At 47.1% G+C, this 15419-nt stretch overlaps 1 protein-coding gene across 19 annotated transcripts in view; it reads left to right on the plus strand.

Moving 5' to 3' along the window:
• Positions 1 to 15419, plus strand: part of PPIP5K1 (diphosphoinositol pentakisphosphate kinase 1) — a 41429-nt gene that overhangs the window by 7516 nt on the left and 18494 nt on the right. For 12 of the 19 annotated variants that reach the window (XM_081548338.1, XM_081548346.1, XM_081548340.1 and 9 more), the window contains 21 exons: positions 64 to 149; positions 452 to 606; positions 736 to 837; positions 1299 to 1460; positions 1607 to 1728; positions 2925 to 3026; positions 3248 to 3334; positions 3455 to 3530; positions 3646 to 3755; positions 3842 to 3924; positions 4311 to 4442; positions 4607 to 4728; positions 5008 to 5190; positions 8347 to 8488; positions 8683 to 8906; positions 9217 to 9344; positions 9554 to 9668; positions 9840 to 9947; positions 10571 to 10687; positions 10843 to 11007; positions 13766 to 13856. In XM_081548338.1, the coding sequence (XP_081404464.1) occupies positions 64 to 149; positions 452 to 606; positions 736 to 837; positions 1299 to 1460; positions 1607 to 1728; positions 2925 to 3026; positions 3248 to 3334; positions 3455 to 3530; positions 3646 to 3755; positions 3842 to 3924; positions 4311 to 4442; positions 4607 to 4728; positions 5008 to 5190; positions 8347 to 8488; positions 8683 to 8906; positions 9217 to 9344; positions 9554 to 9668; positions 9840 to 9947; positions 10571 to 10687; positions 10843 to 11007; positions 13766 to 13856 (2612 nt within the window). Of the gene's footprint in view, positions 1 to 5; positions 150 to 451; positions 607 to 735; positions 838 to 1257; positions 1461 to 1606; positions 1729 to 2924; positions 3027 to 3247; positions 3335 to 3454; positions 3531 to 3645; positions 3756 to 3841; positions 3925 to 4310; positions 4443 to 4606; positions 4729 to 5007; positions 5191 to 8346; positions 8489 to 8682; positions 8907 to 9216; positions 9345 to 9553; positions 9669 to 9839; positions 9948 to 10570; positions 10688 to 10842; positions 11008 to 13765; positions 13857 to 15419 lie in introns of all 19 variants that reach the window. The other 7 variants (XM_081548342.1, XM_081548350.1, XM_081548343.1 and 4 more) reach the window with 3 other exon arrangements.

The raw sequence follows: 15419 nt of genomic DNA on the forward strand, positions 1-15419 counted from the left end.
CCTAGCCTCTCCCCTCGTCACCACCCCCCCACCTCTCCCAGCTAATTTATTCGGGGGTAACAGGAGGGAGGTGTACCGGATCCTGCAGGAGGAGGGTATTGACCTGCCTCGATACGCTGTGCTCAACCGTGACCCTGCCCGGCCTGAGGGTGAGTACCTGGCCTTGTCCAGTCCTACCCTGCCCCGCTTTCTGTGACTGAGCCACAGTTCTCCATTCTCTAGATAGCTATATGCCATCTGTCTCTGTGAGGCTTTTGTTACTGGACTACGGGTAGAGCTAGAGCCATGGGTCTTTGGACAGAATCTCAGACCTCTTATATAGATGTTAGTTACCCTATCTATTATTAAAGTATGGTCATAGAAATTTGAGGGTTATGGAGATTAAAACTCAGAGAGGTGGGAGTTGGAAGCTTTCTTGGGCCCGAGGAATGACTGCCCACCTATCTTTCAGAGTGCAACCTGATAGAGGGTGAAGACCAGGTGGAGGTAAATGGAGCTGTCTTTCCCAAGCCCTTTGTGGAGAAGCCTGTGAGTGCGGAGGACCACAACGTTTACATCTACTACCCCAGCTCAGCTGGAGGAGGAAGCCAGCGCCTCTTCCGTAAGGTGTGGGAGACATTTGGGGAGGCAGAGAAGTAGATGAGCAAGAATGAAGTTGTGGGAAGGGAAACTGGAAGACTTGGGGACAAGTTAGAGGCAACCTTTTTTTTTTTCCCCTTCCTTTTTCTCCTGAAGATTGGCAGCCGAAGCAGTGTTTACTCTCCAGAGAGCAGCGTCCGAAAGACAGGCTCATACATCTATGAGGAGTTTATGCCAACAGATGGCACAGATGTCAAGGTTATGGTGGATACGGGGATTTAAGAGGTTATAAATGTCTGAGTGGGGTGGGGTGCTTGTGAAGCAAGTAGAAGTGTAGGGAAACAGTTATAGAAAATAAAGTGTGAATGGGATTGGCTTTCATATGCAGGTGAAGATAAGGATTGGGGAAGTAGGTATTTATATTGTCACTATGAGAGCGAGGGCAAGGGTAATGTGGAAAATGGAATAATGTTGGTAAGTTGTTTCTTGGTAAGGACTAGGCGATAGTTTTAGAGTCCCATGGAGAGACTTTCATAATGATACTGAAGTTCCATCTCAGTAAAAAAAAAAAATGTCAGTCTTCTTGTTCTTAATACTCAGGGGATTTGTTTGTTTTGTTTATGTTTACTGGGAAACTAGCCTACAGACATGACGCTCATATTGCCTTCTCATATACAGGGTGAGCTGTGGGCATACTCAGTGATGCTATGTACCTGCAGGTGTATACAGTGGGGCCAGACTATGCCCATGCTGAAGCCAGAAAATCTCCAGCGTTGGATGGGAAGGTTGAACGAGACAGTGAGGGGAAAGAGATTCGATATCCAGTCATGCTGACCGCCATGGAAAAGCTGGTGGCCAGGAAAGTCTGTGTAGCTTTTAAGGTGAAGGGAGGCCCCTTGGTAGGGAGGTTGTGCAGGAGCGGGAGGGGTGCAGGGCAGGAGCTATGGCATGAGGGAGAGGTTGATGGGGCGAAGCTGGGAAGGAAGCATGGCTCTCTTGTTCTCATTTTCCCTTCTTCCCCTTGCAGCAAACAGTTTGTGGTTTTGATCTCCTCCGTGCCAATGGTCACTCCTTTGTGTGTGATGTCAACGGCTTCAGTTTTGTCAAGAATTCAATGAAATATTATGATGATTGTGCCAAGATTCTAGGGTAAGGGACACAATGGTCTGGGCTGGGGAGAATGGGCTTAAAGAGGAGAATAGGAAAGTTTTTACTTTAAAGACATACCTTGTTTTGTTGAACTTTGCAGGTATTGTGTTTTTTTTACATTTTGAAGGTTTGTGGCAACCTTTGAGCAAGTCTATTTTCACCATTTTTCTAATAGCATTTCCTAACTTCATGTCTCTGTGTGACATGTTGGTAATTCTCACAGTATTTCCAGCTTTTTCATTGTTATTATGCTTGTCATAGTGATCTGTGATCAGTGATCAGTGATCTTTGATGTTACTATTGCAAAAAGATTAGAACTTACTGAAGGCTCAGATGATGGTTAACACTTTTTAGCAATAAAGTATTTTTTAATTAAGGTATGTACATTGTTTTTTTAGACATAATACTATTGCACACTTACTAGACTACGGTTACTTTCATATGCACTGCCAAACCAGAAAACTCCTGTGACTCACTTTATAGAGATATTCACTATATTGCAGTGATCTGGAACTGAACTCTCAATGTCCCCGAGGTCTACCTATACTTTAAATGCTGTAAAAATGATTTAAAAGTGAAAAAGGAAAGTAGAGAAAGGGCTCCTCAACTCTCTTACCTTCTCAACATTGCTCTCCCCAGAGGGAATTACTGTTAACTATTTAAGACATAACAATATGTCTTTTTCTTCTGTATATAAACAGACTATTTATTGTACTAAATGTGATCATACCATAATACTGTCTTTCAACTTGACTTTTTAATATGTAAAACATTCAAAAATGTATAAGGAATGATGGTGAGTATTGGTATATTCACCATTGAGCTTAAGAAATAAAATATTGAGAATATAGTTGAGGGAATTCCCTGGCAGCCCAGTCGTTAGGACTTAGTGCTTTCACTGCTGAGGGCCGGGGTTCAATACCTGGTTAGGGAACTAAAATCTTACAAGCTGTGTGGTGCAACCAAAAAAAAAAAAAAAAAAGCACATAGAGTTGAAGCCCCTACATAACCCTTACTGATAACATCCCCTTCCCTCCCACCCAGAAGTAAACACAATCTTTATTACAAAATAGAAATTTTTTTTGCATGTCTTTAGACTTTACATTAATGTATTGTTAGTTTTTTTTGAATTTCCTTCAGACGTGTAGTTCTGGTTCATTCATGTTCACATGAGTTCTTCATTCTTCTCCTTCTAGAAACACCATAATGCGGGAGCTCGCCCCGCAGTTCCAGATCCCGTGGTCCATCCCCATGGAGGCTGAGGACATTCCCATTGTCCCTACCACTTCCGGCACTATGTGAGCAAAAATAAAAGTTAAAAATCTGGAGTAACCACTTAAGACATCTAAGTCAGACCAGTTGTCACTTTCTGCCCCTGTGCCATCTGACTGGTGGAGCCTACCTGTATTCCTCATCTCAGTTAGTCTTTCCTGTGTTCTTTGACATGGCGAGTAGGATGAAATGGGTGGCAGTGTGGAGTGGAATGGGGAAGAGGCTCTAACAGCTTTCCCTATCTTAGGATGGAACTTCGTTGTGTCATTGCAATCATTCGTCATGGGGATCGTACACCCAAGCAGAAGATGAAGATGGAGGTGACACACCCAAGGTGAAAAGCAGAGTGTTCTAATCTAGACCAACAGGCTTTTGTAAGGGAAATGGGGAGGGGCACCTCCCAGAGGTTTTTGCCTTTCTCAGCCCACACTGAAGCTTCTCCTTCTTTCTTCAGATTTTTTAGTCTATTCGAAAAACATGGTGGCTACAAGACAGGGAAATTAAAACTGAAACGGCCAGAGCAGCTACAGGTAAGATGATGAATCTGGTTGGCAGGAGCAGTGCTATGAAAAGACAGAGGCCAGGATGAAAGCCTAGCCAGCCAGGACTTGGCCTCCTGCGTGGACACCCTATTATTTCCTCCAGGAGGTGCTGGACATCACACGGCTGCTATTGGCTGAACTAGAGAAAGAACCAGGTGGTGAGATCGAGGAGAAGACGGGGAAATTGGAGCAGTTAAAATCCGTGCTGGAGATGTGAGAAAGGGAATAGGAAAAAGGGAGCCAATAGCAGTAAGAATTGGGTGCTGGGGTAGAAAGCAAACTGTGAGTTTATCCTGTAGGTACGGTCACTTCTCAGGGATCAACCGGAAGGTGCAGCTGACTTACTACCCTCATGGAGTAAAAGCTTCTAATGAGGGGCAAGGTGAGATGTAACACCTCTTCCCATTACCACTCACATGTTTTATTCTTGAACCCTTAGATAACCTCTCTCAAACAAATTACCTTTCTGGGCTGCTGAGAAGACTTAACATTTAGATGTCCCCACTATTTTCCTTGTGCTTCCCCACTTTCTTAACAGTAAAGAATCTGCCTGCGATGCAGGAGATGCAGGTTCGATCCCTGGGTTGAAAAGATCCCCTGGAGGAGGAAATGGCAACCCACTCCAGTACTCTTGCCTGGGAAATCCCATGGACAGAGGAGCCTAGTGGGCTACAGTCCCTGGGGTTGCAAGTGTCAGACACCACTGAGAGATAAGCACACACTGTTTTCCTTAGGTCTAGACCTGTTCACTCCCTCTTATTCCTGCAGATACACAGCGGGAGGCTCTGGCCCCATCCCTCTTGCTGGTACTGAAGTGGGGTGGAGAACTGACCCCGGCTGGCCGTGTTCAGGCTGAGGAGCTGGGGCGAGCTTTCCGCTGCATGTACCCTGGAGGACAGGGTGAGTATTTGGAGGAGAGCGGGTAGATACACAGCAGGGCTGAGATAAGATTAAAGAGTAAGTTGAGCAAACAAAGGGACGGAGGTGTTGGGGAAGTTAAAGGGGAAATGAACATTCTTGGGTGTGTATAACCGTCCATTCCTGGTCCTCCCCTTTGCCCCCAGGTGACTATGCTGGCTTTCCCGGCTGTGGGCTGCTTCGTCTCCATAGCACTTTCCGCCACGATCTCAAGATTTACGCCTCTGATGAGGGCCGTGTCCAGATGACTGCCGCAGCCTTTGCTAAGGTGCTCGCTATAGTTCTCCCACAGTCCCAGCTTCCATTAGGTAGAGAAGCAGAGTTTGGAGAACTAGTCAGGAAATTTCAGAGGATTTGTGTGCCAACTCAGAGGAGTTTCTGCTTTTGTATGACTACATCCTATGCTACTGAGAATAATTAATGGGGTGGGCCCCTTGATCTGCACCCCAGCTTCCCCAAGCCAGCTCTCATTTGATCTCTGGGACCATTGAAGCCCAGGGGAAGTGGAGCAGAAGGAAAACTGATAGACTTCGTGCTTTCCCTCCAGGGCCTTCTGGCTCTCGAAGGGGAGTTGACACCCATTTTGGTACAAATGGTGAAGAGTGCCAACATGAACGGCCTCTTGGACAGCGATGGGGATTCCCTGAGCAGCTGCCAGCACCGTGTGAAGGCTCGGCTACATCACATTCTGCAGCAGGACGCGCCCTTTGGCCCTGAGGATTACGATCAGGTCAGGCTGTCCCTGTCCTTGTGCCCAACACACCCCACTCCCAAATTCCTAGAATTTTAAATAATAACAATCGGTAATGGTACTTATGATGTGCCAGGCACTGTTTTACATGCTTTCCATACATTCAATCATTTAATCCTTACCCATCCTTTGCGGTAAGTATGGGTCCACAATCTGTCATCTAGAATTTTGAAAATCAGAAAGATTTTCTTGCCACCAAGATTCATATGGCAGGGAAGCCTGGTGGTCCAGTGGTTAAGAATCCGCCTGCCAATGCAGGGGACACAGATTCAGTCTCTGATCCAGGAAGATCCCACGTGCCTCGGAGCTGCTAAATCCATGTCACTACTGCTGAGCCTGTGCTCTAGAGTCAGGGAACTGCAACTACTGAGCCTGAGTGCTGCAGCTGTTAAAGCCTGCATGCCCTAGAGCCTGTGCTCTGAAACAGTAGAAGCCACCACAATGAGAAGCCCGTGCGTCACAACCAGAGAGTTGCCCCTGCTCGCCACAACTAGAGAAAGCCCAGCAACAGAGACCCAGCGCAGCCACAAATAAATAAATTAAAAAAGAAGAGATTCCTTTGGCAGCAGAACCCAACATGATAAGACTCTCTCTAATCCCTATTTATCCCATCTTGTGTAAAATAGTCATACATTTTGCTGCAGAAATAGAATAGTATTTAGTTATGCCCTAGGCCCTGCTGGAGGTATTATCTAACATATGGCATATGTTCTGCATTAACTTCTTAAAGTCCAAAAAATTCTCAGTTCCAAAACACAGGTGATCCCAAGGATTTTCAATAAAAGAATTTTTCAATTTGTGGTATTAAAAACCACCCCAAACTCAGTCAGTCAGTTCAGTCAGTTCAGTCGCTCAGTCTTGTCTGAGTCTTTGCGACCTCATGAACCGCAGCACGCCAGGCCTCCCTGTCCATCACCAACTCCCGGAGTCCACCCAAACCCATGTCCATTGAGTTGGTGATGCCATCCAACCATCTCATCCTCTGTCATCCCCTTCTTCTCCTGCCCTCAGTCTTACCCAGCATCAGGGTCTTTTCCAATGAGTCAGCTCTTCGCATCAGGTGGCCAAAGTATTGGAGTTTCGGCTTCAACATCAGTCTTTTCAATGAACACCCAGGACTGATCTCCTTTAGGATGGACTGGTTGGATCTCCTTGCAGTCCAAGGGACTCTCAAGAGTCTTCTCCAACACCACAGTTCAAAAGCATCAATTCTTCGGCACTCAGCTTTCTTTATAGTCCAACTCTCACATCCATACATGACCACTGGAAAAACCATAGCCTTGACTAGACGGACTTTTGTTGGCAAAGTAATGTCTCTGCTTTTTCATATGCTGTTTAGGCTGGTCATAACTTTCCTTCCAAGGAGTAAGCGTCTTTTAATTTCATGGCTGCAATCACCATCAGCAGTGATTTTGGAGCCCAGAAAAATAAAGTCAGCCACTGTTTCCACTGTTTCCCCATCTATTTGCCATGAAGTGATGGGACCGGATGCCATGATTTTAGTTTTCTGAATGTTGAGCTTTAAGCCAACTTTTTCACTGTCCTCTTTCACCCTCATCAAGAGGCTCTTTAGTTCTTCTTCACTTTCTGCCATAAGGGTGGTGTCATCTGCATATCTGAGGTTATTGATATTTCTCCCGGAAATCTTGATTCCATCTTGTGCTTCCTCCAGCCCAGCGTTTCTCATGATGTACTCTGCATATAAGTTAAATAAGCAGGGTGACAATATACAGCCTTGACGTACTCCTTTTCCTATTTGGAACTAGTCTGTTGTTCCATGTCCGGTTTTAACTGTTGCTTCCTGACCTGCATACAGTTTTCTCAAGAGGCAGATCAGGTGGTCTGGTATTCCCATCTCTTTCAGAATTTTCCACAGTTTATTGTGATCCACACAGTCAAAGGCTTTGGCATAGTCAATAAAGCAGAAATAGATATTTTTCTGGAACTCTCTTGCTTTTTCGATGATCCAGCGGATGTTGGCAATTTGATCTCTTGTTCCTCTGCCTTTTCTAAAACTAGCTTGAACATCTGGAAGTTCACGGTTCACATATTGCTGAAGCCTGGCTTGGAGAATTTTGAACATCACTTTACTAGCGTGTGAGATGAGTGCAACTGTGCGGTAGTTTGAACATTCTTTGGCATTGCCTTTCTTTGGGATTGGAATTAAAACTGACCTCTTCCAGTCCTGTGGCCACTGCTGAGTTTTCCAAATTTGCTGGCATATTGAGTGCAGCACTTTCACAGCATCATCTTTCAGGATTTGAAATAGCTCAATTGAAATTCCATCACCTCCACTAGCTTTGTTTGTAGTGATGCTTTCTAAGGCCCACTTGACTTCACATTCCAGGATGTTTGGCTCTAGGTGAGTGATCACACCATCGTGACAAAAACCATTTTTATCTTCTCACTCACCATTCTAGGCTCAACTGGTCTTGCTTAGGGTCTTTCTTAAAGTTGCCCAGATGTTTAGGGTCTATTGTAGAGAATAGCATTTTCTGTGTTCTTCTCTGAGCAGTCCTTGACAAGGGGCAGGACCTTGCTACCTTATTTTCCAATTCATTGCTCAATGTCAAATCAAAAAGCTAGGGCACCTTTCCTTTTTCCCTTGCTGCCCTTTGCCAGCAAGAATGGAACCTGTGAGGAGCAAGGTAGAATGAGTGCATTCCACTTGCAGTCTCCCCTCCCCCTCCCCGTTTTTCATTGACTGGGGCCATCCTACATGCTTGAGTTGGACTTAGTTCTGAGGCGGCACCTCTGCTCTAGGTTCAAGCTAGCATCTTGTTTAGAGGAATAAGATAATGTCATTTCTATTACCCACTGATGAAAACATTCTCTGGGGATTTGGGTTGAATCTTTATTCCCCAGCATTTTCTCTGAGTATTTTAGAACCCCCAAGAAGACCTAGATCTGTTTTATTTCCTCTGGACTTCAAAATTTTTAAGATGACCCTTTCTCAGATAGCTGTGTGCTAGGGCAGTCCCCTCACTGGAACTGCTAGTGTTCCCAGAAGCCTGAGAATGCTTGTTGGAGCGAGCCGACAGAGCCGGTTTGCTGGCAGTCTCCGTGATGAGTGCACAGGAGCCTGGGCGGTTGGCACTGAGTTTGTCTTTCTCTCCATCTCTCCATTCTCCACAGCTGGCTCCTACTCGAAGCACTTCCCTCCTCAGCTCCATGGCTGTTATCCAGAATCCTGTGAAGGTCTGTGATCAGGTATTTGACCTGATTGAAAACCTCACTCACCAGATCCGGGAACGGATGCAGGACCCCAAGTCTGTAGGTGGGTTCGAACACTACTGTTTTCCTTTTCAGGGTTTTGGGTGTGGAGGGGTTCCTCAGGCCGCCCCGTGCCCTCCCCTACGTGTCTGAGATGAGTCATCTTCATCTCTCTGGCTCTGCTTCGGATGTGCCAGGGCCTTCAGTTAGAGGCAAATAAAGCCTCTGGCTCTCTCTGACTGTCTGTCCGCCTTCCAGACCTGCAGCTCTACCACAGCGAGACACTAGAGCTGATGCTGCAGCGTTGGAGCAAGCTGGAGCGTGACTTCCGGCAGAAGAGTGGGCGCTATGACATCAGTAAGATCCCTGACATCTACGACTGTGTCAAGTATGATGTACAGCACAATGGGAGTCTGGGACTTCAAGGCACGGCAGAGCTGCTCCGTCTCTCTAAGGCGTTGGCTGATGTAGTTATTCCTCAGGTGTGTCTCACGGAAGGGACCGAGCCTGGGGCCAGGGGCGCTGGGGCAGGAAGGAGAGAAAAGGCAGAAAGGAAGCATGGTGTGGGAACCAGGGGAGGGAAGCTCAGAGAAAGAATTAGTTGAGTTGCTACAGTCCTGGCTCTAAGGAAGCCGAAGAGGCTAACTGGGGAGAAACCTAGGGAGGAGGAATGTGGTGAACTGGGAAGAAGCCCGAGACCCGAGGTGAAGATAAGCATGACCTTGGGCCTGGGAGTATGAGGTGAGAGGAAAAAGATTTGTCAGGTGCTTATTCCTGGCTTGTGGACCCTAGGAATACGGGATCAGTCGGGAGGAGAAACTGGAAATTGCCGTGGGCTTCTGTCTCCCACTGTTGCGGAAGATCTTACTTGACCTGCAGAGAACCCACGAGGATGAGTCTGTCAACAAGCTGCATCCCCTGTGAGGGAGGGCTGGGCGGGGTGCTGGATGGAGGGAGGGGGCGTGTCAGGGAGCTCTGGGGGAACCCAGGCTGGGACCGCTTGGGGAACCAAGAATGGAAGGGGGTTCTGGGATGGAAAGGAGAGAGACTTTGAGGCGGGAGGAGGGAGTTTGTGGCGGGCCGGGAAGACGATGGGCTGACAGTGTGAGTGACCCGGCTGTTGTCTCAGGTACTCCCGAGGGGTGCTCTCTCCAGGCCGCCATGTTCGAACACGTCTCTACTTCACCAGTGAAAGCCACGTGCACTCCCTACTCAGTGTCTTCCGCTATGGGGGACTTCTGGATGTAAGGATCTTCCTTCTTCCCTCAGCCTATGAGCTTCCTGTTCCAGCGTTCTTTTACTCTCCTCCTCATTCTTCTTTTCACTGCAAGCTTCCTCCAGTCTCCATATCTCCCTGCCCATTCACTGACACCCTCGTCCTTGGGCACTGGCCCACCTCTTCTCGCGTTTGGCAGGAAACCAAGGATGCACAGTGGCAGCGAGCTTTGGCTTATCTCAGTGCCATCTCAGAGCTCAACTACATGACCCAGATTGTCATCATGCTCTATGAGGACAACACCCAGGTGAGGCGCTAACAGGGCAGGACGAGGAGAGGGCCCCTTCTTTCTCCTCCATCCCCTTTTAGGGAAAAACTTTCTTATCCTTAGAATCTGTGGAATCCAGTTACATGTGGTATCTAAGTGCAGCATGCAGAGCATGTCCAGGAGGTTCCTCCTGGAATGAAAGACATGGTCTGGGCTGATGTTGAGTCAGAGAGATACCAGAGAACAGAGCTCTGACATTAGGGAGGACCTGGAATTTGAACAGTGTTATAATGAGAAAAATAATGTTTCTCTTCTCAAGCACTGTTACACATATACCTTCTTCATCTGGCTCACCAAAGATACCTTTAAATGTGCTGCTGTGTGTACTGTAGCAAAGCTGAATTCCTGCAGGAGATGGTTGGGGGGGATTCCCCATTCTACTTCCGTTGTAGACCTGGAAGTCGGAAAGTCACGTGGAGGTGAGGACATGAGGATCCCATGAGACTAGACTGTGGGGAGCTGTTACTGTAGAGGAGGGTGAGACACTGAAACCTCAGCCCTGGGAGGATGTGACCTCTTGAGTTCCTCCGTTGTCCCTGCCTGGTTTTCCACCACCGTACTCAGCTTTGCCATCTTCCCCTTCCTCTGGTGATGCCCTGTAGGATCCCTTGTCAGAGGAGCGGTTCCACGTGGAATTGCACTTCAGCCCTGGAGTGAAAGGCGTCGAGGAAGAAGGCAGTGCCCCCACTGGCTGTGGATTCCGTCCAGCCTCTTCTGAGGTGGGTCAGAGCACTGGGATTTGGGATGGGAGGATTTAGGAACCAAGTGGTGGGAAACTTGGAAACAGTACAGGGAAGTTGAAAGGATTGGAGAGACTGGAGTAGGAGGCTGGAGGCCATTAACACCTCTCCCTTCTGTACCCGCCATTGGGTAGAATGAGGAGAGGAAAGCAGACCAAGGCAGTGTGGAGGACCTGTGCCCCGGGAAGGCATCAGATGAACCAGACCGAGCATTGCAGACCTCGCTTCTGCCCTCTGAGGGCCCTGGCCTCCCAAAGAGATCACCCCTCATTCGTAACCGCAAAGCCGGCTCCATGGAGGTAATGGGAGGGGCCTGGGAAAAGGAAATGGTAGAAATGCTTGTAGGACAATATCCATGAATCTCTGAATCCCTTCAGTCAAATTCTCGGGACCTTAAGCAGAGTCCTCCTGCCCTGATGTATATGTAACCCATAATGTCACTCTCACAGCTGGTCTCCCCATGAAGCTCCTTTAAGCTGGTGGCTCCTTCCGAGGTTAAAGAGATGGCATTGAGGTTCACCTGAGAGACAAGGACTTCAAGAGATGAGATTGATGAGGAGGCCTCTGGATACATTTGAAAAGGCAGTTCTTTAAAAGAAAATGAAGAGAATGTAATTGAAACAGCATGAACTCTGGGATAAAGTCTTATTTGATAGATGCTGTGAGACCTTGGACAGGCAGCTTCTCCAAGCCTCAATTATTTTCATATGTGAAATATGAATACAAGTTATACTCATCATCTAGATGCTCAGTAAACAGTTGGCAATGAGGACAATACACTTGATTAAAGGCCAAGCCCTCTCCATCTTCTTGTTGTCTTGGGTAAATATTATGGCTCTGATAATAGTAAATATCACTTGACTAAAAATGGCACTTTCATTTTAACCCCTTTAGAATTATCCATACTCTCATCCCAGAAAGGGAATCAAGTTTGGAGGTCTGTCTGTCTCCCCTTTGTTCAGATGAGGTTTATCAACCTGGGCCTGTATTCTGCTGTGCTTGGAGTTTGTGTCTAGCCCTGGTTCTAGCCTAGAGAAAAGGATTTCTGTAAATCTTATATTTTTGACCTGGGGTAAAAACCAAAGTTCTGGTCTTTTCTTCCTGGAGAGATCCTTTCCCTCTGGCTCAGTGACAGTTTTTGACCCCATGATTTAGCCTTGTCTCAGGACCATGACTGGTGTGGGTCCTGCTTTGACAGATGAATCTGTTCACTTGGTTTGGTACCGGTTCTCTGTCTTAGAGGAACTGGCCTTTCCATTTTGAAGTATGTCAGAAGAATCTTTGCTTAGCTTACATAGGTTCAGCCAGAGGTTCATGGTTCAGATTTGGAGAAGACAAACTACAGTCTCTGTTCTAGACTCATCTTTTTCTTCCTGATTACGTTAGGGTGGATTTGAGATCATGAATACTCAGAGTTTCTTTAGGTGGGGTATGTGTCATTCGCTCCTTGAGATATAAGTTAACTTAGTATTCACAGTACATTAGAACCCTGCTGACTCACGTGGGTAGACCACGTGGACAGAATGACATGTAATTGTCCAGTAATAGGCTTCTCCTCCATATCCAGTGTCTTCTCCATTCACGTCAGCCTCTCTGGCACTGTTGTGCTGGACCCCCTTTTCTTCTGATTTAAGCAGTCAAGAGACATAGGCAAAGCAGAGCTCCCAGTGTATTGTCTTCTCGACTTGATGAAATTGATTTCTTTCTTTCAGACTTACAGGAAGCTTCCTGTTGTCATCAGGTTTCTATCAGTTACTGGTACTGCTTGTACCATGGCTCTACAGGCTGACGGTTGCCCAAGATACGCTCCTCAGCTTTGCAAGAAAATCTTCTCTCTGCTCCTTGTTCACACAGCCTTTTCATATTAATAGTTCCTCTCCTTGTTTTATAAGTATAGGCATCAGTAGTCTTACTCTTATCAACTACGATCCTTCTTTCCATCCCTTCTTCTCTTACGTGTTTGGAATGGTTTAAAATTTAAAAACCTGTGACCTTCATAGCAGCCATGCCCTAGGTGATCATCCTCTCCAGCCCTACAACTGCCTCTGCCCATTGGGCATTAGGGCTTTGGAGAGCCTGGGATGTAAGGAGCCATGACCGGTTTTCCACCTGGCCTGATTGCAGGTCATGAACATTCAGTGCATGGGGAGCCTGGACCTGATCCCCTTGAGGGGAGGGCACCACCAGAGGTCAGGGGACCTCCCCTGGGCTTCCCCCACCATCAGCCCACAGCCCCGGGCTGTGTCTACCATGCACCTGGCCTCCTGCACACAGGGGTCCCTGTATACCTCGTCTTCCTTGATTGCCTTTGTCTTTGCTTTCTGGGACTTAGGGACTCAGAATGCTGCTGAGGAGGGTGTGTGTTGGGGGTTGTGTGACCAAGCACTTGTAGGCTTTTTGGAAATTCATTTCATGTCTCTAGGAGTGGAGGGTAGGGCTTCTGGTTCAGATAAGAAACTAAGTATGGGGACTTCTGATGGTCCAATGGCTAAGACTTCATGTTCCCAGTGCAGGAGGCTGGAGTTCAATCCCTGGTCACAGAAGTAAATCCCACACGCTTCGATGAAGATTGAAGACCTAGCATGATGCAACCAAGACCCAGTGCAGCCAAATAATTTTTTTTTAAAAGAAAGAAACTAAGTACGGTTGCTATAACCACAACTGTCCTGTGGAAAGAAATGGGCATGGCCGGGCTTTACTTCTTACTGTGGCCAAGCTATTGTGATTGGCTTTCTGAGTTCTGTGGAGGGATATAAAGATGAAGGAACCGTGCTCTGCTGAGAGCTGAGAATGGTTGACTAATGATTTCTCAGATTTGGGATTGGAGGGCTGCAGGGACAGACATCTTGGAAACAGAAGTGCTTTCTTATAAGGGTTCCCTGGGCAATTGCCTCTATAAAATGCATTCTTAGACTTTGTTCTTCTTCCCCATAAAAGTACTCTGGCTCTTAAACTTTATGACATTGCTTGATTTCATAGGGGCAGGAATTCAGGACCTGGGTTTTAGATTTCTCCACTGAAGCGTCTCAGTGGTCATACAGAGTCCTCTTTCCCCAGGTGCTTTCTGAGACTTCCTCCTCAAGGCCTGGTGGGTACCGACTCTTTTCATCTTCACGGCCACCGACAGAGATGAAGCAGAGCGGCCTAGGTATGGCTTTCTAGCATCTCTTACCATTGTTGGGAAGGGGTGTCTGTCTGTTCTTTAGAGTTTTATTGTGGGAAACCGTAGTCTTGGGAGTTGGGGTCATCTAGTTGGTGGAGTTGTTGGATGGGGCTGGGGAGGATGTAGTGGGAGAAACCATATTCAGGTGTGAACTTTGACCCCAGATGATTGTCTCCATTCCAGTATGGTGTTTGTGTTTTGGTTTTCTACACCAACCCCCATTTCTTTGACTGAGGGCATTTTTCTGGCTTCACTTCTTATTCCTTATCTGTTCCTTCAGTTGAGCCTAGACATTAAGGGTCCATAGAGACGGTGACCGTTCAGAGTCATCAGAGACAAAGCTATAAACAGATGTACTTGTGAGCCCCCTCCCCCAACCCCCATCTCAACAGGGGTCATGTTCCTCATTTGGAAAACGTACGCCATGTCTTCCTCTGAGACCTGTGTTTATTACATCCCTGCTCTGGCCCCTCCTACCTCCACGCCCTCCCCTTCATCCTCTCCTAATCCTATAATTTTTTTTCCTTCCTTCCTAAAAATTGAGGGACAAATCTGAGACTGGTGTAGTGGCAGAGGCTCCTCTCAGGACTTTGAGGGATATCTCTTGATTTTTTTGATTCCTGGAGAGGGGTGGAGAACATCATTCAACCTTTCCTAAGAACACAGACTACAGGAAGGACCAAGCCTAAGAGGGTATTGTATTCTTCGGGAGTGGGGAGTGGTCCTTGGGAGGGGCTATCTTTGGACAGTGCCCGTGAGCCAGTACCCAGACCTGGCAGTTAGACACATGTTGTGGGGTCTAGACTGTTTTTTTCTATCTTGTCCCATTATGCTGCTTCCATTTTTCTCCTTGGGACTCAATTTCCTGGCCCCCAAATGGCCAGCATTTGGATCAGCAAGGAGAAGAAGGGTTTGGGGGAACTTTCCAGGCTAATTGTATGGGAGTAGATTGTCTTCTGGAACCCTAGAAAGAGGTAGATGGTTTGGTGCATGAAAAATAAATGACAGGTGTCTAGATATGTGCTGTGGAATTCCTTCCCCCAGAAGTCCCAGAAAAGACTGGGTTTCAGGTAGGCTGGGAAAGAGGATGGGCAGGTCTGGCCCAGTTAAGGGGCAGTGCTGTGAAGAACAAGGCAGAGATCTGAGTCTGGTGGACAGATGGTGGCGGTAAGGTAAAGACTACCCCCTGAGACGATCCAACCCTGAACAGTCCAGCGCTGGCAGGACTACACCAGAAAAGTCCCCTAGTGGAGGAAGTGAATGTAGAACAAAGCCTGGGGGTGGTCTGGGATAGAGCCAGCCAGTTTCACCTTCTCTGAAGAAAAGCAGACATATTTAGCGATCCTTGTCTCTCTCTCGAGCTCTGTCCTAGAGGTGGTTTGCACATGAAATGTAAGAGAAAATGACACATAGAGAAATGGTGCTCAGTTCCAGGGTGGAAGTTATCAGCCATCTGGACTTGTTGATATCTGTGATGACCCTGAAGTGTTGGGGCCCCTGAAAGCAAGTCCTTTCTCTATGGGCTCAAAGGAAACTGACGTCCTCTCC

Source organism: Giraffa tippelskirchi, chromosome 12, assembly GCF_054371585.1.
Source record: "Giraffa tippelskirchi isolate mGirTip1 chromosome 12, T2T-mGirTip1v1.2.pri, whole genome shotgun sequence".
Classification (NCBI taxonomy): domain Eukaryota; kingdom Metazoa; phylum Chordata; class Mammalia; order Artiodactyla; family Giraffidae; genus Giraffa; species Giraffa tippelskirchi.